This window comes from Scardinius erythrophthalmus (assembly GCF_964197995.2).
Source record: "Scardinius erythrophthalmus genome assembly, chromosome: 5".
NCBI lineage: Eukaryota > Metazoa > Chordata > Actinopteri > Cypriniformes > Leuciscidae > Scardinius > Scardinius erythrophthalmus.
The window spans coordinates 6,469,283-6,495,984 of NC_138225.1; the positions used below are offsets into that span (position 1 = coordinate 6,469,283).

At 37.1% G+C, this 26,702-nt stretch overlaps 2 protein-coding genes across 2 annotated transcripts in view; one reads left to right on the forward strand and one right to left on the reverse strand.

Annotated features, from left to right (window-relative positions):
- Positions 1-17,158, forward strand: LOC308691769 (serine protease FAM111A-like). The gene is made up of 4 exons (XM_081367321.1): positions 1-110; positions 5,042-5,101; positions 13,419-13,484; positions 13,588-17,158. Exons 2-4 carry the CDS (start codon positions 5,048-5,050, stop codon positions 15,397-15,399), a joined length of 1,932 nt encoding a protein of 643 aa, XP_081223447.1. The 5' UTR covers positions 1-110; positions 5,042-5,047; the 3' UTR covers positions 15,400-17,158.
- Positions 16,764-26,702, reverse strand: part of spef2 (sperm flagellar 2) — a gene marked incomplete at both ends in the record, with an annotated part of 24,410 nt that continues 14,471 nt past the window's right edge. Inside the window, 13 exons of the mRNA XM_081366409.1 lie at positions 16,764-16,769; positions 17,399-17,521; positions 17,908-18,123; positions 19,094-19,264; positions 19,588-19,680; positions 19,881-20,063; positions 22,627-22,730; positions 22,896-23,122; positions 23,945-24,083; positions 24,230-24,355; positions 24,434-24,554; positions 25,622-25,739; positions 25,824-25,907. Coding sequence (XP_081222535.1) covers positions 16,764-16,769; positions 17,399-17,521; positions 17,908-18,123; positions 19,094-19,264; positions 19,588-19,680; positions 19,881-20,063; positions 22,627-22,730; positions 22,896-23,122; positions 23,945-24,083; positions 24,230-24,355; positions 24,434-24,554; positions 25,622-25,739; positions 25,824-25,907 — 1,711 coding nt within the window. The remainder of the gene's footprint in view (positions 16,770-17,398; positions 17,522-17,907; positions 18,124-19,093; positions 19,265-19,587; positions 19,681-19,880; positions 20,064-22,626; positions 22,731-22,895; positions 23,123-23,944; positions 24,084-24,229; positions 24,356-24,433; positions 24,555-25,621; positions 25,740-25,823; positions 25,908-26,702) is intronic.

The window sequence follows — 26,702 nt, forward strand, 5'->3', positions numbered from 1 at the left end:
AGATCAAAGCGATCGTGGACTGAATGAGATGAGAACAGAAACTCTGAAGTTAAGTCGTCACGTTTAGATTCTGACCAACACCATCTAAATTCCCTTTTTACTCGGACAAGGTAAGATTTCCAGGTATCCTTTAAAAGGACATTAATATTTGCAATGTAACCTTGGAATAAATCATGACTTCTTACATTGGGATCCTAGTTTCATGTCTTCTACGTTAAAACTGTTTGGCTGTGATAAATTCATCGACCTTGAGCATCATCTGCCTTGTTTATACTCTCGCCTGACCCCGCACCTGTTCGATAATTGATTAAAGCCGATGCTGTGAATTATTCGTTTCATTTGTTTCATTCGTGAACGAATCGTTGCTGTTCATGGCTTTTTCCCGGGATACACCAAACCGACTTAAAACGCGGCAAAGTTAGTTTTAGGTTCGATACTCACCGGACATTGTCTTGCCACTGTCGAGTCGGCAGTCTTACAAAGATATCATTACCATGATTTTGTTGTTTAAGGTTCTGTTTTTTAACAGATGGATAACTTTGACTCAGTGACAGTGGCGTGCACAGACCTCCTCCGGGGCAGGGGCGGAAGGACCAAAAAGGGCACTTTTTTAAAAAAACATTTATTTTTAAAATAAATCACCTGTATTTAAAGCAGTATCCGTCTGTCTGTTGTGTTTTATATATTTTAATGACTTCCTCACAATTATTTGGAATATCTCACTCGATGGAGAGCAGCAGTAGGTCAGAGAGCCTATCTCGGCAATGATGATAATAGAACTAATTATTATTTACTTTACCAAACAAAACAGAGAATTAAGTCGGTAATTATGAGGAATTCATGTTTAGTTATGTTGATGTTATAAATTGTAGGCCTATGTATTCAATAAAGTGTTAGCTATCATGAAATCAGTAACACTTTACAATAAGGTTTCATTAGTTAAATTTATTAACATGAACTAATAATGAACTACACTTCTACACAGTTTATTAATCTTAGTTAATATTAATTTCAGCATTTACTAAAACATTATTAAAATCAAAAGTTGTATTTGTTCACAGTAGGCTAGTTAATGCACTGACTGTGACATAACATGAACAAACAAAAAGTTGTATTATTATTAACTAAGATTAACAAATAGGCCTACAGTAGCCTAACAAATGTTTAGTTTAGTTTAGTTTCAGACACAGTTGAACTAACAAACAACAGCACAGTCTGAAACAGTCCCATAAGTAGTGATGTGACATTTGAAGCGAGGCGTCGGAGCGTGTGTCGAGAAAAAGTGGGCGTGCCAGATGAAGCCGCGATTCGAGGCTTGTGTTGTTAACGTGAAAATCACGTGACTAATGACAAACGAGGCCTCGGTTTGTGTGGATACGTCATCGGTTCGGTCTGAGTGTCGCTTCCAGATAAAATGCGGTTCGAAACTCGCGCCACCTTGTGGGTGTTGTCAGGAGTAGTAGAAGCAGTTGTAGTAGTGTCAGAGAGTCAGAGAGTTAGAAAACTATCATTGTCAGTGTCAGTGTCGTTATTGTGGCATATGTGAGGGCTGTATATTATTACATTGTCAGGTTAGAATAGTCGTAGTATATTATTATTATAGTAGGCCTCGCTATATTATAGTCTTGTTATATTAATTAGATAAGATTATTTGGATTTCTCTGGATTTTTGCATCTGGACTGGACTGCTTTTTGATTTGGATTGCCCTTTTTGATTTGGATTGCCCTTTTGGAATTGTTTGCTTTTTGTGACTATTCCTTTTTCCTGGTAATGGAGACAGCAAGAAAGAGGGAATCCTCCCCTGTCTGGACTCAGCAGAAGCATCAGTGTCCTCATTTGTACCACTGCCATTTTACGTTCCCCTGCATCCTCTGTTCCTTGTGAAAGGATATTTTCCAAGGCTAGAGAGATTTTGTCCAAGAAGAGGAATCGTCTAAACCCCAACACACTTGAAATAATTCTGTTTCTCAATAAAAAAATCTATTGTAATCCTTCCTTCCAGACTATTCTGATGCAGTTTACTTTAATCTGTTATCTATAATCTGCTAAATGAATAAATGTACTTTATTACACTCCCTCTAACATAAGCACTACACTCAACACAGTGTCACTATTGTTGTTCATACTGTCACTATCCAAACAATTTATGAATAATTAATTAACTATGTGTGTGACTCGGCACAAGTAAATTCAGACAGAGAAAGATACATATTTTATATTATACACAGTAATGGACAAATGTCTGATCATGTCTTTTTATTATTGCAAATGAAAGGTTACAGACATCAACAGTGAGTACAAAATAAATAAATAAATATTTTTATTTATAAAAATATTTTTATAAAATATAAATTTAAATATAAATATACAAATAGATATAAATATTTATTTGTATATTTACATTACAAATAAATATTTTTATTTATAAAAGTATTTTTATAAAATATGCATTGGAAGGGTGGGTGGCATGGAGGGAGGGTGGGGCGCGACACTGGTTCAGAATGAATGAATTTGTCTGCTATTTCTTTGCACAGTAGCTAGGTGTCACTAGTGAGCAATGCTGAATGAAGCTTCGAGTAATGAACCTTTGGCTGAAGCAATGGGCTGCGAGGTCTCAGTGGTTCAGGAAGCCTCATTTTGCCATCACTACCCATAAGCATGATCATCATGATTGATAAAGCACGCATTACCACGATCCTGTATGGTCAAAAACTGTTTCCCTACTCCCAATACACACCTGTTGTCTCATTAACCAAGTGCCCTAATATACCATGCCACAGCGCCACCCAATGGACACACATATAAGTGCATATAAATGGCTCCTACACACTGGCCCCTTAATTGCTTGTGGTAGAAAGACATAACAATTTCACAAAACATACATAAAAGAGCTATAACAAATAAAGCAACACATACAGACATTTGACCATAAATTCATGATATTGTTACTATAATCATAAATTAAACCACATGTGTATGAAATGATTTACCTCCTTTAATATGTACGTACTAAACCTTTATCATCTGGAAGAATTTCCAGTACCCAATAAAACAACCATTTCAGCTTCAAAGAGATAATTTGGTGACAAACTCTTTACCCTAAATTACTTTAAACAGCTTCATCTGTGCGTCTATGGTGGATGTAGTAGTTTAATTATTTTCAATAATAGTAATTCCTTCTCTTTTTGAGGTAGATTGTTCAGTAGATTCTGCAATTTACAAATCCAAGCAAATGCCACTTCCAGTCTTTTCCTGGAGATTTGATGTTCCTTGCAGGGCGGCAGCAGTTACTTTAAAGGAGAACTCCGGTCAATTTTAACATTGAGCTCATTTTTTTGTACATTTGGAGTGCTGTCAATACAGAGAACAACGACAAAAATCGGTGTCGCCTACACCGTGTTATCCTCTTTTTAAAATTTGCACCCTGCTGACTTCAATAGGGCAAGTTTTAAACATGCTTTTAGCCTCTTAACATCCTTGATGTGTCATTACAAGTGCACAGCCAATGTGAGTGATTCCTTCAGAGTGAACACGGGTGAATCTGACTGCAGTAGATGTGAAAGATATGAATAAAAATGATAATAATTCAGCCAGCGCTCATACCTGTATTTACATCCTGTTTTCGGTCGAAGTCCATAGTAATCGATTGTCGAGTTCACGCGCATAGGTTTAGTTACCTATGATCACGCGCGTGAACTCGACAATCGATTACTATGGACTTCGACCGAAAACAGGATGTAAATACAGGTATGAGCGCTGGCTGAATTATTATCATTTTTATTCATATCTTTCACATCTACTGCAGTCAGATTCACACGCGTTCACTCCGAAGGAAGTTCCATCATTGAGCATCACATCTGACTTCAGAATGTCTTCAACTTCAGAAAGTTGCACAAGTATTATAATCTGTTAGTGTTTTTTGCTAAGAATCAACTTGAAAAATTACACAGTGTAGCTTTAAGTGACATTATATCTGACGCACAGAAGACTTGGCACATATGATATAGTGACACAGAACATGTCGCCGACTCGCCGTGTGTAGTGACACCTCACACCTCCAGTAGTGACTGACGTAATTGTGACACAAAATCCTAAATAAATAGCCTAATTTAGTGATATTTTTAATGTCAATTAAACGCATTAAAATCGGTAATATTTTTTTCAACATGTTATTTGTGTCACTGTCACATCTGTGTTTGAGTGACATTTGCTACTGAATGTTTTGAAATAGTGCTATTGTATTGTTAACCTTTCCTGCTCGTCTCCGAACCGTGGTTGGGTGACGCAGGGGAGATCTGTCTTCTCCAGGGCCGGTAGTTCTCCTCCCGGGGTTAACTCCTTAAAACTTCACGCTGTTAGTTGTGGTGGCATATATATATAAACAGGAGACTTTCGTGCCGAAGAGTTATTTGCTTTATTTTCAGCCGTACTAAATACACTCACTGCAATATCGAATCAACTACCCGCACCGATCACCGTCTCACACACACACCGTTGCTTAGCAGCGATCATAACACAGAGCGGGCGGGGGGAAGGGCGCGCCACGGGCACGCGCACTCACTCACTCTCATTCACACACACTCTGAGCTGTCCTAAACTAAACACATGGGAGACACATCTCACAACAGTATGAAACAAAATGACACAAAAGTGGATACAGGCAATTGAGACAATTAAAATAACAGTGACATCATTAAATTAAAGCATATTATAAATTGAATAGACTTGTATGTAGGTGTCGACCCATACATGAATAAACATCAAAATGAAAATAATCTAAGGGTACCCAATCACATTTTTTGGTAATTTTTGTAACATTTATCATATCCAAGGCTCTTGTGTTGTCTTTATAAGTGTTGCTTGTATTAGAGAAACTGATAATAGAAATGAGAGAAACAGAGTTCAAAATTGTAGCTCAAGACCAAAGAAGCGAATCATTGAACTTCCTCTACTGCTTTAATATGATGATAGAAAGCCCTACTACACACACACACAAAAAAAATATTGTATAAATAAACATCCTTGTTGGCATTCTTTCAGGAAACAATGGATTTGTCTAAAAAAGAAGCTGATGAGGGACACTCAAAAGATCTGAAGCAGGTAAATCATTTAACATACACTAATAAATGCATCATTTAAAGCCAACCCTTTTTTCTTCAGTGCATTCACTTGAATGCTTGTTTGTGCATTATTGTCTAATCAAATTGCATGGGTTGTAAACTGTCGTCAGTAGGCCTATGCGTGTGTAGATCCAAAGGAGAGAAATACAGGATGCAGAAGTGGAACTGATGATCAAATAACTTAAGAGACAACAGGAACATAAGCACTATGCACACAGGAATATAATGAATACAAAACTAAGGGCTTAAATACACTGTTACGCTGCTATTTTTGAACCAATATTCAGAGCAAAAGGCAGTTGAAGGATGACGTGTATAATTCAAAAATTTATCTGACTCAAATATAATTAATTTGACTCCATTAAAGTTGTTGTTATTCTTTAACCTCTTATTCTTTAAAGGTAAAGATCTTTCTTAGAACTGACAGGAAAACGTAGGATCTAACCTGAACGTTTAGATAACGAAAGTTATAATCACTTTAGCTTTCAACATAATCAGTGATAAAAGGAAATATTCTCAAAGCCTTTAAAGCAGGCAAAGTTATTTATTAAGTTACATGTTTAAATATACAGACAGTAGAATGGAACAACATACAGTACTGTATAGAAAACTTAGTTGTAACAATAATGCACTGTCGTGCAGAAGAGGCCGTAAAAGCCTTTCTCCTAGTATGAGGTTACGCACCGGTGTGCGGGAGTGGCGGGGTTAAAGCCTTTCTCCCAGATCAGCAGTTACCTTTCCTTCTTATACCCTGAGCAAAGCATTGTTAAACATTAGTGGAATACCAACACCAAACCCGACCGACAGGAAACCAAAAGATGAGGAAAATGGGTGGAGATCCAGAGGGGGGGGGGGGGGGGGAGAACATTAACATATTCTCCTCAATGCATGTTCAACCAATAGTAGCCTACCTAGATTGTACATTAGGATACTATAATATCTCTATTAAGTTCACCACCATTCATTTCAGTTTATTAGCTGTCAGATGAGACCAAACATGACATAGTTACATATTAGAACACACTAGTAAATAAACAGTATGTAGTTGAAAGCATATGAAAATGCATATTTCAATGCATATGAAAGCATTGAAAGCTATGGCGCCATAGCAGCCATATCAACCTGTAGCCCAAGACTGGTTGCCCGCTGAAGCTAAGCAGGGCTGAACCTGGTTAGTACCTGGATGGGAGACCTCCTGAGAAAACCAGGTTGCTGCTGAAAGAGGTGTTAGTGAGGCCAGCAGGGGGTGCTCACCCTGTGGTCTGTGTGGGTCCTAACGCCCCAGTGTAGTGACGGGGACACTATACTGTCAAAGAGCACCGTCCTTCGGATGAGACGTTAAACCGAGGTCCTGACTCTCTGTGGTCATTAAAAATCCCAGGATGTCCTTCGAAGAAGAGTAGAGGTGTAACCCCAGCATCCTCGCCAAATTTGCCCCTTGGCCTCTATCCATCATGGCCTCCTAATCATTCCCATATACTGATTGGCTTCATCACTCTGTCTCCTCTCCACCAATAAGCTGGTGTGTGGTGGGCATTCTGGCGCAGTATGGCTGCACATTGGTGGTGGTTGAGGAGATTTCCCCCTTCCATGTAAAGCGCTTTGAGTACCTAGAAAAGCGCTATATAAATGTAACGAATTATTATTATTATTATTATTATTATATGTCCTGTGAAGCAAATGGTACAGAGTCTACAGACGTGTCATTGAGGTGCAAATGACTCTGTCTCTCCCGACAGAACCATCCTGTGCCTTGGAGTGTCCCAACAGTCCTCAATCATATTGGTGAAATCCCTTGCACTAGATAGGCATTAGCATACTGTGATGATGAAGGCCATTATGCCACGTTTAATTCACATGTTTACCTTTAAAAGGATTTCTGAAGTACTAGGGCAGTAAAGAGTTCTGCCCATATTTGCTATACATATCCAAACTATAGTGCAAGCACTAGCTATTTATTAGCAAGGTAACTTAGATCAGCAGTTTAACCCTTGGGCTGCATTATATATTTGACACCGTTGAGTGCGTTAGGGGACAAAAATGTCCACTCTAAACACTGCCATAAAACTATTATATAATATTATTTTTTTCCATTTTGACTGAATTCAATATTTTAACCAGCATCAGTCCTCATCATACATACCACATATTTATTTAATTTCAGGATTTTAACCCTTTAAATTCCAGTTTTGGTGACGGTACCCTCAATTTTTATAAGAGGAAAAAACACAAAAATGTAATTATTTTCCATATAGTAAATGCAAATTGAAAACCTTGGCTTTGGATTATCACAGTCTTGAATATGTAAAAGATTAGCAGCAAAAAAATTTTTGGTGCATTTTTATTTTTTGTGCTACATCAGATTAAAATAAAAAAAAAACCATTCAGCGCATTAAGGGACAAAAATGTCCACTCTAAACACTGCCATAAAACTATTATATATTATTATTTTTTTCCACTTTGACTGAGTTCAATATTTTAACCAGCATCAGTCCTTATCATACATACCACATATTTATTCAATTTCAGGATTTTAACCCTTTAAATTCCAGTTTTGGTGACGGTACCCTCAATTTTGAAAAAACCTCAATCTAAAATCTAATATCAAAAAAATCAAACCGAAAGAAAACAATGCCGTGAGAAGCGCTTTCTCTCTCTTGTGTGCGCGCGCGCGCACACACACACACACACACACACACACACACACACACACACAGAGAGGGAGAGAGGGAGTAAAACATGACTTTCAGGATATTGTGATTTTTGTCACTCGCCTAAACACCATGCATTACGGCCCTACACACACACACACACACACACACACACACTCACACACACACACACACACACACACACACAGAGGGAGAGAGAGAGTAAAACATGACTTTCAGGATATTGTGATTTTTGTCACTCGCCTAAACACCATGCATTACGGCCCTACACACACACACAATTTTTGTCAACGCAGACACACATCGCTCTCAGACATACACACACACACACACACACACACACACACACACACACACATACACACACACACACAGAGAGAGAGAGAGAGAGAGTAAAACATGACTTTCAGGATATTGTGATTTTTGTCACTCACCTAAACACCATGCATTACGGCCCTACACACACACACACACACACACACACACACACACACACACAGAGGGAGAGAGAGAGTAAAACATGACTTTCAGGATATTGTGATTTTTGTCACTCGCCTAAACACCATGCATTACGGCCCTACACACACACACACAATTTTTGTCAACGCAGACACACATCGCTCTCAGACATACACACACACACACACACACACACACACACACACACACACACACACACACACACACACACACACACACACACACACACACATACACACACACACACAGAGAGAGAGAGAGAGAGAGAGAGAGAGTAAAACATGACTTTCAGGATATTGTGATTTTTGTCACTCACCTAAACACCATGCATTACGGCCCTACACACACACACACACACACACACACACACACACACACACACACACACACACACACACACACACACACACACACACAGAGGGAGAGAGAGAGTAAAACATGACTTTCAGGATATTGTGATTTTTGTCACTCGCCTAAACACCATGCATTACGGCCCTACACACACACACACACAATTTTTGTCAACGCAGACACACATCGCTCTCAGACATACACACACACACAGAGAGAGAGAGAGAGAGAGAGAGAGAGAGAGAGAGAGAGAGAGAGAGAGAGAGAGAGAGAGAGAGAGAGAGAGAGAGAGAGAGAGAGAGAGAGAGAGAGAGAGAGAGAGAGAGAGAGAGAGAGAGAGAGAAAAAACATGACTTTCAGGATATTGTGATTTTTGTCACTCGCCTAAACACCATGCATTACGACCCTACACACACACACACACACACACAATTTTTGTCAACGCAGACACACATCGCTCTCAGACATCCACACATACTCGGAAACATAATTTTTAAATCTTTGAACCATTCAAATCCTTCATGCACAGTCAAGTGCCCCTATAGTGGAAACCAGGAAAATAGCGTTCATTTCCCCCTATAGGGAATACACATGTAGTGACGTCATCTGGTAAAATACACTATATAATGCAAATATAATGCCTTTGCTTCAAAATGAAAGAATGTTTCAACATAAATCATGATTTATGTATTAATGATGGCCCCGGCTTTAAACTACGTTTTAATGGGAGTCAATGGGACATTTTTGTCCCTTATGGTACTGAATGGTGCTATTTGTTCTACACCGTGTGTGTTATACATATTTTAATTTTTTTTTTCAAAATTTGTTAATTTATGCAAAAAGTCACAACTGTGGCAAATTACATACCATTGGCATTAAAACAGCCAAAATGGTCAAAGAAATAAAAATGAAAAGGACAAAAATGTCCCTAATGCAGCCCATTAAATTCGTAAGCACATAACGCAGTAGTTCTCTTTAAAATACAAACAAGACTGATTATTCTAACACATAAACTAATATCTAACACAAACACACACATTCATAAGAGTTGCAGAAAGAAAGAAAGTGAGGAAAGAATAAGTTTTAAGAGTGAGATGATGAAATCCCAAGTTTCAATATGCACTTACTGTATAAGACATGACCTGAACGAACCATCAATCATTAATTTAACCCTTCTATCGTTTCTTAGACGGGGTTATTACATTTTATATCAAAGCACCAGTTCAGTTAAGAACCTGGAGGCTACTCGCTTGTCTTTGTTCATTTAGGGGTTCCTTTCGTCAGCATAAAAGGGGGTAAAAGGGGGTTTCCCGGGTTCGTTGATTGGCTGGCGGTCTCTTCTGCCTGGATAGATTTCTGGGGTGGCCAATCATGTGGTGTGCTGGCGAATGGATCGAAACTTTACAGCAAAACTTAACTTAGAACCGAGACTCTCAACGGAAAAGAAAATTAACTAAGTAAGAGAAAGAAAAGTGAGATGAGAGTAGTTAGATGGCTTGAATGAAGCTGTTTAACCCATGTTCTTCTGATCTTGATTTGGGTTCTTTCGTCTGCTCGTCTACATGGTTACTCGTCTGTCTGGTTACTCAGTGGCTACTCTATGCATACTCTATGTTTTGTTTGTGTCCTAAGGTTTTAAACTGAAATGTTTGTCCAGCCTCCTTGATGAGTTCTGACCCATTAGATACTGTTTTTATTTGAGAGGTGGCATTTTCTTCCCCTCGTCATAAATCATGCCTTATCTGTTATCTCAGCTCTAGCAGAGAGTACCGAGAGAACAGTTTAGACATGATTCCTATTATAAGATTACGAAACATTTTACACAGATTTCAGTCAAGCCATCTTCTGAATTATGAACATACGATTGTACTGATAGGAAACAAGAAACACTTTCATTCAACCATCCAATAGTAATAACAATTGCATGACTTAGGCCTATATGTGATCTAAGCATAATAGTAACATATAGGTTGTAGACATAATATAGAATTCTGTAGTTGAACGATGTTTGATTATAAGTTCATCAAGAATTTTTTGGGGATGATTTTATGTATTTTGATATGTAAAGTCTCAGGCCGTTTCTCAATATGCTTTCTTGTCTGTACTTGTGTTCTTGTGGACTTGTGAAACGTCATCAGTCGCTGCCCTAGTACTGTTCCAATTCAAAGTTCACATCTAGCCAAGTCCAGTTCAAATCCCCGGATGTGTTCTTGATCTGCCTCTTTTACCGAGGATGCATCGAGAGGTGACTTGTGCTGACTTGAGACAGTCAGGTATGAGGTATCCCAGAATGCATCTCACACCAACCAGCAAGCGTCAATAGCAGAGGAGAAACCCAGCGTAATTGAAAAATACTGCTGTTATTGTGTCACGAAATGTAGTTTTAAGAGTTTTTCAGGCGAGAATGTAGTTGTTTAAAGCTCAAATCTTTGGTTTATTTATAAAGATAGCGCCTATTTGAAAATTTGATCTGACATTTTCGGAGTTGTGAGATCCAGGCAATCGGACGCTCGGCACTCATGTACCCCGCCGAGAACAGCCTTTCCTCGGCTAGTGCTGCTGACGTTTGCCGCTGGCTCGGATGTCTCTAGTCTAGTGTTTTAACATGAGATATAAATCGTGTGTATATCTAACGGGCGATTTATTTATTTATTTTATTTGTCTCAATCTATCATTTGTTCCCTGGCAAAATGTTTTGGCTGAGGGCAAAGTGAAGTTTCATAGCTTTATATATTTAGTCTATTTAACTTTAACGTTGTAGCCTAGAGAGCTGACTTATGTTTTACTGAATCTTTGCTTTATTATTGTATTGCTTCTTACACTTTTTAGGCTACTTATACTTTTATAATGGCTATTATTGATCATTAAAACTGACATTTAACAAAAAAGGTTATGTCATTTTATTTTATATATTTAAAACAAAATATTTTATTACATGTTGCCTACATTCTCTTCGTTGTATGTACATATATAATCAAATCAAATCAAATGACACAACCCTGTCTCTTTTTGCTAAATGTCATTTTTAACGATCAATATTATAATGTTTTTAATGTATCATATTTTTAAAATGAAAACAAAGAGTCAGGGTTTATATTTTGTGTTATTATAAATATATGCAGTGAAGATAATCAATTGCGTTGCCTGAACCACATTTGTGTGGCCATTAAGATTTTTTTTTAATGAAAATGAAAAGATGTTTATAACATATTTTGTTTTATTGTAGCCTAAATATACATAAAGAGATAACCGGAGTAGCCAGAGCGAGCTCAAGTGACGCTATAAAGTACGCCGATGTTCCATTTGAAGAATCATCAGACTTGAGTCATTCTGTTCTCGGGAGTTCGTTCTCCTGAGTCGAACTTGTCAAGTCCGAATTACCAAGCACTCAAGTCTGAAGTTTGCATACTTGGTATTGAGAAATGGCCTATGTCTTTGTATCCTTTGTCTTGGGGTCAAACAACCTCTGCGGTTATCTTGGTGGGTCCCGAGCTGTGCCATCTCTGAACTAATCAGTCTTTTCCAAACTATCTAACGTTGACAACGTTCTTCCTTTAGTTGGGCTCATCTTTTTGAAGCTTGCATGGCCATAAAGTTCTTAGCTAGGGGTTTTCTATGAAGGTAAAAGAGTAGCAAAACTCGAGAGCATGTAGATGTGAATTTGAGAACTTGTACAACAAATATTCATACTTGTATGCTAAAATTTAGTCACAGCTCTGATGTGAAAACCTGTAAAATAAAAATCTGAAGTTGAATGTTGAGATTTGTACTCGCAGACAATAGTCACAAACTGAATTTGAAGCTGCAGACAAGTAGTCACAAATGTGTAAAATGTCATTCACAAAAATACAATGACAGACAGAAACTTGTAGTACACAGTTGAACTTATTCTAGCTAATGAAATGGGACTTCTTTTGTACACGATGATGTCACGAAACCCGCTTCCTCCTCGGGCTTAATGCATTAGAGAGTGATATTAAAAGAAATGCATGATATTATCAAACTCAGCAAACACCATACTAATAATGCATACCTATGTACAGAAAAGCAGATGAGCCCAGCCCAGAATATGAAAGCAACACATTTAATTACATGAATGCATTATTATATGTTCTGTAAAATGTGAAAAGCTTTAAATAAAATATTTTTGAGGGAAAAGAAATGTATTTAATAGTTTATGCTAAAAACAAGAACTAATATCTGTCAAATGAGTTATGAAAACGTCCATTTGAATTGGCCCACTGGAAGATATTTGCTGTTGTTTTAATCATTAAACTCACTTCATTTTGATCAATTTCATAGAAAACAATACTTCATATTTTTTGTCATTTTGTATCTCCAGTAAATGCAGCTTGATTTAAGAATCTTTAGACATTTTTATTGGAAGACAAGACAAAAATACTGAGAAAGATCACACTTTTTCTATCAGAAGGTAGAGTAAAAGAGTTTTTCATAATAGTTGTTGGGAGCAGAGCGATTCAAGCTTTTTTTGTAAAATAAATGAAAAAGTAATGGATATCTGTTGGAAGTTGTATTTTCAAACTCTGAAATGTTGCTAATGTTGTTTCTCCCTAGACATTATATTTAGAGATCAAATTGACGTATTGTGTTCCCTTTAATTTATTTCTTAAATTTTCATTACTTGGTCTTAAAAATGTCTTAAAATTACTTCCATAAAACCTGGAGAAACCCTGAATGCACAAGTTTAAGCTTGACAGCCCCATTTCTCCAAACTGAGAAATCTGGACATTCTAGTAAAAATATCTTTTAACAATATTGCTGGTATTCCCACAGGAAAGAATGGATGATTCGTGGGAGAAAGGGACTAAAGCAGAACTGTCAAAATATGATCCTCAGCAGGTATATCACTTTACACTATATTATGAATAGTTTAATGAAAATATTATTCAAAAAGTGTACATTCAAATGTGTTTATATGTGACTGTTTTTCTAAAATGAACAGAATTCACAAAGGAAAAGCCACTCTATCCAGTTCCGTTTCAAGAACAATACATACACAGTGACCTGTGAGACATCCATGACTGTAGACAAGGCTCTGAATACAAACAATATTTTCAAGAACATTAAAAAGAAGAACATGGAGAAAGAAATAGTCATCCATAGACCCAAAGGACAAGTTCCTAGAGCGGCTGTGAAGGCCGATTTTCCCTGCTGTCTTATTGAAAGTGATGAGATCTTAAACATAACCTTCATCAGTAAGGATGGAAATGCTTCTGCAGAGCAAAAGCCAACTTCAGATATTTCAAATCCTGACTCTTTTGTCACTTTTTACATCCACACAACAGGAGGGGAGAAAGTAAAACGGTTAATGAAAAACAAGTATCTGAGGCTGAATGTTGATGATGTTTGTGTGTATGCATTCAAAGAAGAGAATTTTTTAACTGCTCTTATCCGTGATGGACGATTTATTGATGATATATTCAAGAAACTCTGTGCCCTTTGCGAGATGGATAGTCAGACAATCCATGAAATGTCAAACAATGTGAAGCATTTTGATCAAATGCATTTTAAGGTAATATTTATCAGTGATATTGATCAGCCAGATACTCAAAATGTCTTCGATACTATCAAGACTGAATCAGATTTAGTAGCCTCGACTAGTACTTTGACAGAAAATGTTGACCTCAGCCTCCAGCTTCCCATCCACAACGAAAAAGAAAAAAACAAAAGGAGAAAGACAGCTAAAAAAAGAACAGGTCCTATAATGGTGATTCAAAATTCCAAAGAGATTCTGGGAATTCTGCGTGATCAGTTTAAAGGTTTACTGGAGACGTTACAGCAGCGAGAGAACATAAAGAACAAGTCTCAGGTCCAGAAGTTCTTCAGAGAAGAATATCATAAAAGTGTTGAGAATTTTTCAGAGGTGAAGAAAGTGAGGGAGCTCATGAGACTCTCTAACTCTGTGTGTCAGATTCGAGCTCGGGGGTCCGGCATAGGAACCGGTTTCTTACTCTTCGACAGATTCATTCTCACTAATGCTCATGTTATTGGGATATCAACTGACCTTACGACAGTCAACTTTGCAGAGTACACAGCTGTATTTGATTATGAAGACATGGATTCAGAGATCAAGCGCATATCAGTTAAACAACTCATAGCTTACAGTTATGGGAAGGGTGACAGTTGTAGGCATCTTGACTATGCTCTTCTCGAATTGGATTTGGATTCATCACTTGTTGATAAAATCAACAAGTATCAAGAAAAGTATCCTGAATTGCTCAGTTGTTACAGTCCAAACCCTCCTAAAAGAGGTCAGATCTGCATTGTGGGACATCCAGGAGAAGGGGTCAAGAAAATGGACCCCTGCATCATCATTGAGAGAGAGGATCGAATGAAAGCTGCAAATAAACATGCATCTGAGAATAACAATTTAATTCAAGTTATGACACAAAAGTCTTTGGAAGCGAAGTGGGACTTTTCAGCACATGAAAACAAGATGACTTATGATTCTTGTTTTTTTCACGGATCTTCTGGCTCTCCAGTTTTTGATGTAAACTGCAATCTGATTGGTGTGCACACTGGTGGCTATAAATACAAAGAAGAAGGAACTAAAACTTGGAGCGTTATGGACTACGGCTTTACCATGAAGTCCATCCTGGAAGACATCAGAGCACGGGCTAAGATAAAAGGTTTGCATGAGATTGTAAATATCTTAGAACCCTACAGCAATAAAAACAATGTGTCTGGGGCTGCAGATCAAGAGGATCAGACCGACTATGAGATGGGCAATGCCGAAGGGCCTGAAGAGTCTTGAATGACTCTGTCCACACGTCTATGCTGATTTTTTTGGGGGAGGACTACAAAGTCTTTCATTCTGAGAGACCTAAAATATTAGAATTTTTCACTGTCATTATAGGGTTTACTTTTTTTAAATAATTTTTTTAAAGGTTTGAATGTGTGCTCAACAGAAGTTACACTCTGTTTCCGTTAATTTTGACAAGTGTAAAGTCATGTATCTCATCTGCAGGTGTTTGTGGGACTGACTTGTGCGAAGACTGCAGAACAGTGAACATTATTCATTTGGCAGAGACTAAAGATACAGTTATTTCTTTATTCAGGGTTCCCACGGGTCATGGAATTTCTGGAATGTCATGGAATTTTAAAAGGTCTATTCCAGACATTGAAAGTCAGGGAATTTTATATATTTTTTGTCCAAGTCATGGAATATCAGGGAATTTAGTTTGTTGCTTTAAATTTTAGTTTCCATTTATCAAAATGTAATTTTTCTATACCGATTTTTTTTTATCGCGCTGTTTCACACATCTTTCTACGGAGCCCCTGAGGGGACCTTTGCAAAAAAATAATTATACGGACTTTCACGTGCGCATGAGAAACTTTTGCGTGCGCACGCGTTACAATTTCCGGTTTGGTTATAGTGTCATTACCACAAATGTGGGAAAAGGGATGAGATGAAAGTGTGCTTGGAGCATGCCTCCAGAGATTTTACTTATTATAGGGAGGTTGTTTGTGGACTGTGCTTTACTGTAAGAAAAAAAGCATGAATATCACATAAATGAATATCAGGTCCCACATCATGGATTACATAATCAGAGAGTAGCCTATTTCTTTTCGTTTTGAATTGTTTCGTTTAAAGACATTCCAAGCTATCTTCAGATACACTCCAAGCTATCTTTTTCTCATATAGCCTATGTGAGGCATACACCGAGTTTCGGTTAATTTAGGATGAGATGTGCTCCAGTTCTGGTGCAATGCAAGTGACCGCGGCGCACCTCCATGATTATATTGTCTGCTATATTTGCCATATACAGCAGCCTGTTTTGCCGTTCATTATAGGTCATGGAAATTCATCTTTTTAGTCAGTGAAAGTCAGGGAATTTGACATTTGGTTTAGAGTGGGAACCCTGTTTATTGATCATTCTTCATTCACAGTTCATTCTTTATTGTATTTTCTTTACATTGTTATTCATACATCTGTATTTTCATATACATTCATTAACATTAATTTATCAAATCTCTCACTCATGTATTTTTTATATCTATTTTTTTAGATAATGTTTTTACTTTACATTTTTGTTGAGGTTTTATGCTGATTTTACATTGATTTATCTGAATATTTTGCTTTTGTTGTAAGCAATCATGTTCAAGCATCCACATATATCATCTCTGAATCACACAAATACACCAAATTATTCACTGTAATATGAGACAAGAATACACAGCTACAATCAAATGTGTATCTTCACTACAGTAAATACATTTAGAAACATTTAGTTTATTAAAGGGTTATTTCAGCAGATCACTGTTTTTCATGCTTTCATGATGAATTTAGCATTAGCATGTACCTTGTGTGATTCATGAGTTGGTGTGTGTTGTTATTGAGTGTTGATCATGTTGAGAATCTTCCGTTTGCTGTGTCATGAAAATTCTGTGAATGTCCTTTAAAGAAGACATATAATCAATTAATAAAAACACTTATGTTTTAGTGTAAATACAAACTTGTTTTTTATTTGTATTTCACATAATCAATTACAATAAATATCCCATCAAAAGGCTTGACGAGTGCATTTTTCTGTCCTGTGTTTTTCCTATTGAAACAGGAAGTTTGCGTGGAACATGGAATAAAAGCCACAAAACTTGCTTAAAATGTTTCAAATAGATGAATCATTTAGTGCCAGGAATCTTCTGTTTAGATCATTCGATCACTAAAATAATATATTAACTGTATTTAGCTCTCACCACTGAGCTCTGTTGTAGTATGTGTGTGAGATCACGTGTTTGTGTGTTATACTCACAGGAAGCCGGTACTGTGAGGATCCTTCTATTAGATCCTGCAGAAAAGGATGCTGGGAAAGTGTGGTGAAAGCAATCTTCTCCTCACCCTTAAAACCCAACTCCTTAAACACCTTCAGCAGCTCCTGTACACACCACAACACATTAAATACAGTCCTGTAGAGACTCAGGATCATCTGCTGATCTACAGAAACACAGATTATGTTGCTCTGCTTCAAAACTGAAAAAAACATTCCAGTGAACATGTACTGGACACACAAAGATTTCACAAAATAGCTCTACATTTATAAGACAATAATGAGAGTGACTAACACATGCACACTGTTGGTTATGGTTATAATTGTTAGCTATGTTTATGGATTTGTTAAGTATTTTTGCCATCTTGCTTGCTATTTTAAATCGAAAAGTTTCTCATTTGTTTATATTTTGAATTAAAATAGTTCAAATGAAATGGGGTTTGAGTTGGGCTGATGAATCTTTACAGGTTTGGATCAGAGCTGTTATATTCTACCTCTCTGAATTCATCTCTGCTCCTGCGGTTCGGCTGGAATCGGTTCAGATGTGAAGAGACGTGATCATCTCCACGACTCAGAACTCTGAGCACATCATCAACTGACACGCCCACTTCATCAGGCTCCTCCCCTCTCTCCTCCTCTTCATCAAGCTCCTCCCCTCTCTCCTCCTCTTCATCAGCCTCGACTCCAGCGCCCTCTATATATGGCACAGACTACAGCAGGAACAGTGGTTTGAACCAATACAAGAGTAAATAATGGATTATTTTTGCACATTACAGTAATGACAAGTAGAAAAAAATAAATATTTACATTTAATCATTTAGCAGACACTTTTATCCAAAGTGATTTACTTAACATTTTTTTTCTTTTGACTTTGGTGTAAAATATGACCCCAACAAGCTCTTGGCAGGTTTTGTGAAATTCACCAACAAATTCCTCAGCTCAGAAGACTGTTAACTGTGTCACACTGGGTGTGTTTGTGTTTGTACAGTTATCTTTGTGAGGATCAGTTTGGAGTTTCACCATCAGAGTGAGAACAAAGTGAGTAAAGTGAGGACGTTTTGGCCAGTTCTCACTGTCTGGCGCCCCTTTAAAGGGCTGCTTGAGGGTTAAGACTTTGTTTTAGGGTTAAAGGTGCAGTCTGTAAGAATGACAGCTAGTGGTCGAAATAGGTACTGCAGGAGGACACGCAACAGAAACGAGTGCAATTGGCAATGAAAGCAGTGGATTCTTACACACTGTGAGTTGATGAGTTAATTTATAATATGCTCGTTTTAATATGCTATCGTTCGTAGAAATTTTTAGATGGATATCGAGGCTTTTTAGGTTGGGTAGAATCTGCAATCTCTGATCCAGTTTGTTTGCTGGCTGTAATACGCTGTGTTTCCTACCAACTGGAATCCCAGGGTGTCGAAATACTATTGGGTGAACTGACAGTGGGCGAGATCACACAGACCAAAACAAAAACAGACAATCCAACACAGAAAGCACATTTCAAAGTAAAATAACTTGCTGTAGAAGTGTTTTTCAGAGAAACGAATATGTGAACTCAGCATCTTCCTAAATATCCGCAAACAAATTATGGTATCTTAAAAAAGTGAAAAAGTTACATACAGCACCTTTAAGGTTAGAATTAGGTTAGGCAATTAGTTGTGATAATTAAGGTTAGATGTGTGTGTGTACCTGTGTGAGTGGGCCGGTGTGTTTGTAGTGCAGTGTGTGTCCGATCACGAGGCCCAGTGCTCTGGTGAAGCCCTGAGCCGGTTCAGGATGGCAGCAGAAATACAGCAGCAAGCTCAGATAGTCCAGCATCAGCGGAGATGAGTGTGAGCTCGCAAACAGACTGAAGAAAAACTACACACATAAAGAAAAACATGCATGTTCATAAACTGATTACTGTATATGTTCACCTCAAAGAGTCTCAAATTATAAACCAATGTTAATGCATTTATTGTATTCAGTGATGATTTACTCAAAGAATTAAAGGGGTCAAATCATGAGGAATCAGCTTTCAGAACTGTTCTGTTAGAAATGAACAGCTGAAGTCAATCTGAGAGGCAGATTAATGCTGATTGTTTTGTGAATTTTTCTAAATGTAAAAAAAAGGCAGTAAAAAAACAATAAAAGCAATAATATGACCCCCTTTAAAGTTGACAAAATCCTTCATGTTGCATTACCTTCTTAAGGTTGGCTAGTCTGTCGTAGGGCAGAGGTTCAGCTGGGTCATCCGGGACAGGAACATCTCTTTCACTGGGAAACCACAATTCAACCTGATCATAGAACACAACAGATGATAAACTGAACTGATAAACACATACACAATGTAGCACAATAATATATTTGAGGTTTGCTACAATTGATTTTAATTGTAGAAGTAGCATGTAATTGGAATAAAAATGTTGTTAAAGTGATTGTACAACTGTTGACCGTTGCAGTGATGTTCTGTGAAATGTGCATGAGCGTAATAGACCTGTGTGTATTGTTCTTGTGTGATGAGTCCAGTTCCTGCAGTGTCGACGGCTCTAAAGCGCTGGAGGGTTTTTAACAGTTCAATCTGAGAGGGAAACGGCCACGGCAGAGCAGCGCTGAGCAGGAACTGACGCCAGTCCAGCATCTCAGAGTCCTGAGCTAATACACACACCAGCTCATCAACCTACACACACACAATAGCACATACACCATCAAAAGGACTTGTCTGTAAGGCATCGTGTCATTTGACACAATTCGTTTTGTCAATTATGTCTTAACATCGATGATCTCAAAATTGTGTTTTCTTCATGTATTGTCTTTAGTTTAAAGCTCTACCAAACTAATTTTTTATGTATTTACTTTAATTTATAATTTCAGCTAAAAATATTGTTAATATTGGTTACTATAATTTGACATTTAACATTATACTCAGATCAGAATTTATAGTCTAAATTTATAGATTGCTTGACAAGCAGTTTTTTTTCTGTTTGGACTCATTTCCTATTAAAGCAGGAAGTTGAGGAGAAAAAGGTAAAAAAATAAGGCCTTGTCTACAATGAGGAAGACACCAGAGCCCATCTACGGAGAGCCTTGTAGTTCCACTGGGGGCGATCGCCCATGAGTGCAAAATGAATGGGAGTCTATGGGGCTGGACGGCTAAATTTGTCTCTTTCACCCGATTGACGTTGAGAAATCTCAGATTTTATTGCAGGTTTTGCAAGTTCAACATGGGTTATAGGTCGAAGGTTGAATGAACGAGTACTTATGTCCTTTCGATTTCTTACAGGTTGAGTTGTTGTTGCCCATAACACACTAGCATTCTGCTAATGAAGATTAGCAGCACTGCACTGATTGGTCAGTGAAGGACTGATTACGACCAGAGATCCCGCTTGATGGCATCGTGTCATCCGAAGCGGGACCAGAAACAAACAAAACAAAAACTCTTCTAGCACGTGTATTTACCTGTGTCAGCTGTGTTGTCGATGCCTCGAGAGAAAAGAAAGTGCAGAGCACCAAAGTGACTGAAGGATTGCCGTAAAGCAGTTTTTTTTATTATTATTATTATTATTATTATTATTATTATAACAACATTTCAGTCTTTCCAGTTCACATTTGTTATAATAGTAACAATACAATATATGTTAAAGGTTGAAAGAAAGAAGAAAGAGAAAAAATAAATTAAAATAAAAAATAAATAAATAATCAAGTTACCAATAAATAAAAATACATTTTGTGACAGATTTGTATCCCATGACTAGTGACATATTATCCATTAAACATTTCTGAATGAATGTTCATTATTGATATGCATTTCTTGTTTGTAATTAATTTAAGAGACTTAAAATAAAAATCCACCTCTATCAAAAACAACTTAAATGATGGTGAAGAATTCTGGAATTTACATTTATGGATATGAAACTTGCCTAACAAAATTGCCGTAAAGCAGTATCTCTGGTCGTATGATGTATATGACGTCATTGACATTTTAAAAGACTTTTTAAAGCAAATAAGTGACTCTAAAAAATCGAACACCCAGCAATGTGTAATTTCTTTGCATCTCCTTTTGAATACAACATTCAAATTACTAGACAAAAAATTATATCCTGAGAAAAGTGGATTTTGAGGCGTATAGCTCCATAGACCTCCATTCAATCTGCACTCGTGCTGTGAGCGCCCTCATATGGAGCCAGAGTGGAACTGCAACCAGTTCAGAAGCCGGAAGTTTACTGAGTGAAACAAACTTCTCGAGACATTCTTCTTCAGACATTTTCTGAAGACACTCTCAAAATGAATAAATTCCCGCCACTTCCCTCTTAAAGCAACACCAAAGCACTTTTGCTGTCGTAAATAATTTAGCCTACCGCAGCCTACCGTCGCACGCGCGCTATTTGTTTATCGAGCACCGACTTTGGAAGATGTCCCCAGACAAGGTAGAGTATGTTTGCATGATTTTATGAAAGTATGATGTATTGCAACATCAGAAACAAAGAAAAACAAAATAATGACATTGCTTGCTATTTTTTTGCTAATGTAACGCTTGCCATAAAGCAAGTCAAATTTGTAGTTTCTTATGTCTCATTCGAACTACAAATCCACTACCCGATCTGGCAGACTGGCACAGTGCGGTTATAGCTGATAGAGGGTCGCAAAGCGAGTGCAGAAGTGCTGTTCACCTTGTTACGAGTTGATGAACCACTGAAACGATTTTAGAAACATTATTTTAAGGTACAAAAGAATCTTTGGTGTTGGTTTAAAGTCACCATGACATTAAAATGGACATTTCTTATTTTTTATGGAATATTGCACTGTTCATTATAAATGATGTATGTGCACATCATTATTTTTAAATTCATGTTCCCTTTATTCATATAATCTTTAATCAAAATATCTTCCTCTCCATCTTGCATCATCATCTCTTTTCTTCTCTGATGATCTGTTCACTGGTGTGAGGGCGGGACAACCTGTCACTCACATGAGATCCACCAATAGCAAACCACAACAATCCAATCGATTCCAGACGAATAAAATTAAGTCCCGCCCTAAAAAAAATTCTGGTTGGAGGGGCTGTTTATACTTGGATATAAGTCACATTAGGGAACAAAAGACACAACTTCTGTTTCATGTGGACTTTAAGCAAAGGTTTGTTGGGAAAGAAAATTATGTATGAGTGTTTGCAACCAAAGACACACGATAAACCATAATTTGCTCTGCTCGTCAGAGACGGAGGTGTTTGAGTGAAGATGTACCTGTGAGGGAGTGATATGCATCCAGGGCTCAGGTAGGACATCACTACCCATATGAAAAGTTAGTTCATGCAGAACTTCAGTCAACTCATTACCACACAGCAGACCTAAACACACAACACAATAAAGTTACTAACTTCAACCGAAACATGTTCGCTTAGTTCTGTTTAACTCTCAATCTGTTCATTCAGTTTAGCACACAATTTTAAAGGAATTGTTCAATCAAAAAACAATCCCTTGTATGTTTGACTTCTGTGTAGTAACTGTCTGACCTGTCGGGGCGGTCTTGCTCAGCTGAGCGCAGAGGACGTGCAGCTGTTGGACTGTGAGAGTGCTGTTTTTGGGCTTTTCCAGGGATCTGCGCAGAGCGGATGCTGGACTCGCCACCACACGTGTGTCTCCATCCACGCAGAAGTCAGCGCTCTGCAGCACGAGCTCATGATGGATCTGAACTGCATTCTCAATGTGCTTCTGCACAAACTCTGTCAGCCGGTCGATACTGGAAACACATGCAAACATATCTACAGTATCAATTTAAAAAAAAAAAATTTAATGGAACAGAAGAAAATATATTTAAAGTATTAAAAACACCCTACTGGTCAAAAGTTTGTAATTATAATAATAAAATACAATTTTAATGTTTTTAAAATAAGTCTGGCTTCATTTGATCAAAAATACAGTAAAACATAAATATAGTGAAATATTTCTACAATTTCTATTTCACATGATCCTTCAGAAATCATTCTAATATGCTGATTTGATGCTCAGGAAATGTTTCTTATTATGAAGGATCATGTGACTGAAGACTGAAGCAATGGCTGCTTAAATTACATTTTAATTTAAATTGAAATAAAATGTCAATATTACTAACATTAATATTGTGATAAAAAGCACAATATTTTTGATTAAATAAATGAAGACTCGGCGAGCATAAGAGACTTCTTGCAAAAACATAAAAAAAAAATTTTACAAAAAAATTTTATTTCAAACTTTTGGCCTATAGTGTATAGCTTAAGAATATTTAAAATATTCAAAATAAGTTGACTAAGAATTTATATTGCAAAACAAGATTTTATACATCATGGTATTTGTTGTACAGAATTAAGTTTATGCTAATCTTAATAAAATAAAATAAAATGAAAATCATTTGCACAGTTAATTTATTTAGCTAAATTAAAATTTTTTGCATATATTGTGGTTTTGGGAGTGACATACGACCCATTTATTTGAGATATTCAGTCATTTATAAGTCATCATTCATCTCTGCAGCTAAATGGATTAATTCTCCTCCTCTCCTGATCTGCCATCCTCCTCCTCTCACCTGTTCATCTCAGACAGAAAGCAAGCTCCCAGCAACTCCTCCATGTTCCTGTAGACCTGCTCCGCTCTCTGCTGCAAACTGCTCACGTTTCTCAGCGCATGAGCCTTCACCAGATCCAAACGCAGCTTCACCGCATGTTCTGCACACAAACACAGCACATTCTTACTGTTTACACATCGCATGAACACACAGACATCCTGAAGCTCTGTACTGTTGATATACACAGTGATATGAAAAGCACAACAGGCACCAAGAGACAATGTCAGCCAATAGCTCACGGCGTACCTTCACGCTTCAGGGCGGCTGTGAACTCCAGTTTGATTCTCATCCTCTCTGCCTTCCTCTTGATCTCCTCAGGGTTCTTCACCACTGTGGGCTGAGGACTGGGCTCCGGAGGAGGGGTGGGATCACCTAAAACAACACACACCCTTCATGTCAACACACACCAGCGCTGAAACTCATACATATGATGGAGTGGAGGGTCTTCACTTTTCTTTTTCCCTGCTTTCTTCTTGTCCGTAGCTGAGTTTGAAGTCTGCGATGTCTGTCTCTCTATTGGCTTCTGTTCTTCATCACCTTCCTCTTCTCGCTGCTGCGTTTCTGCCAACACCTGACACACAGTTGTGTGCAAACACACGTGAAGAAGACAGATGTGCCGACACAGGAGTATATCATCATTTCATAACTCAAAGCTTATCCAAACAGAATCTTGAGTAGGAACTATCGTTTTTGTTAAATAAATTATGAAACGTCTAAACATGGACAAAAAGATAAAAGAATCAACATTATAATGAAACGTTAATGAAAAACGTCTCTGCTCACCATGGCTGAATTTATTTGATCAAAAATACAGTAAAACAGTAATGTTGTGAAATATTTATAATTTATTCCTGTGATCAAAGCTGAATTTTCAGCATCATTACTCCAGTCTTCAGTGTCACATGATCCTTCAGAAATCAGTCTAATATGATGATTTGATACTCAAGAAACATTTCTGATTATTATCATTGTTGGAAAAGTTGTGCTGCTTAATATTTTTGTGGAAACCATGATGCATTCTGATGATCAGAAAGTTCAAAAGAACAGCATTTATTTGAAATAGAATTTTATTTTGTAACAATGTAAATGTCAATGTCATTTTTGATCAATCTTTGAGGAATAAAGTATTTATTTCTTTTAAAAATATTCTTACTGACCCCAGACTGTTAAACAGTAGTGTTTATAAACAATTTATTCAAATTAGTAACCAACATTATAGAAATTACTAAATTGAAAATTGCTGTTTTTCTGTTTTTAATGTGATTATAAATTCTTTGATGCATTTTCTTTCTTCTCAGTTACAGCATATCGTATGTATAAACAAATGTACACAGTATTAAACAATTTTTTTTAAAAAGTCGATGCCAGACCATTAATCTTTTAGATTTAGTGGATTTCCAGGCTAAAATATTTTCAGATTTTTTAATTGATTTGAGTCAAAACTGTATACAAAGACACTGCCTACTTGAACATGATGTAGTTCAGAGGAGTATTTCTTGCCTTAACTGAAAGATGCTGCAAGTTTTTTTTTACATAAACTAATTGCATTTGTCTGTCAGAAGATGTAAATCAGTAATGGCAAATATGGCCCATATTTTTAAGCTCAACAGCAAAAAGATGATTATATATTTCTAATACCCAACACACCATGGTCCTGACGGCAGTGAGTGCGGTCTGGAAGAACTCCTGCAGGAGTTTCTCATCGGGATGATGCAGAATCTCAGAAGTGGGAGATCTGCAGGAAACCAATGGAAACCTGACAGCACAAACACATCCAGTTATTCAACAAACATGCTGATTTTTAAACACACCAAAAGACAAACATTTTAAGCACACATACACTTTAATTTTCTTCTTGTCCTCCATTTCACAGTCTTTTTCTTCAGCAATCTTTCCAGGTTTTTCTAACAGCGCAGGGCCAGGGCTGAAATAAAAATGCATAATATTTTAACATACAAAACATCAGGTCTCTCACTGTGGTCCCCTCGTCTTTCTAAATATCTTTACTGTAAAAAACAAATGTCTGTATTCAGAATTAAATACTATATAACATTTACTACACAGTATACACTACTGTATATTGCAAAGACAAGAAATATTCAGTAATTTTATTGATTTAACTGCACTGGCACTATAGGACGAAAACTGAATTGCGCTGGATATGCACTGTTATTGAACTAATTTGAATCAACATTGAACTGACTTGAACTGAGTCTTCTGTAGAGCCGCTTTACAGCTGAACTGAACTCGATTATTAACTGATGAACTTTGCAACAATGATAATTATTAAACTCAATTGAAGCTAAATTGAGTCGAATAATGACATTATTGACTTCTGTAGAGCTGCTTAACAGCTGAAACTGAATTTGTTTCATAATTAATTAATTTTACATTAACACTGCAAGTTGTTTCAAAGCAGCTTCACATTAATAAACAAGAAAATAACAAAGCGCTATTTAAATGAATGTGACTTGACCTTATCATGAAAATATTTAGCTCTACAAGTGGTGACCAGGTATCACCTCTGAAATAAAACTCTAGGCAGAACAATCAAAATGTTAAATAGGTTAATTTGTCACACTAGAAATTGAAGGTTAAAATAAAAGCGCACTCCATTTTTGGGACACAATATTCCACACACTATGCTTTGTTTTATACTGGACATGTTGGCAAATAGGTGAAAATTTGCATGCATACTGAGAAACTAGTATATATGCAA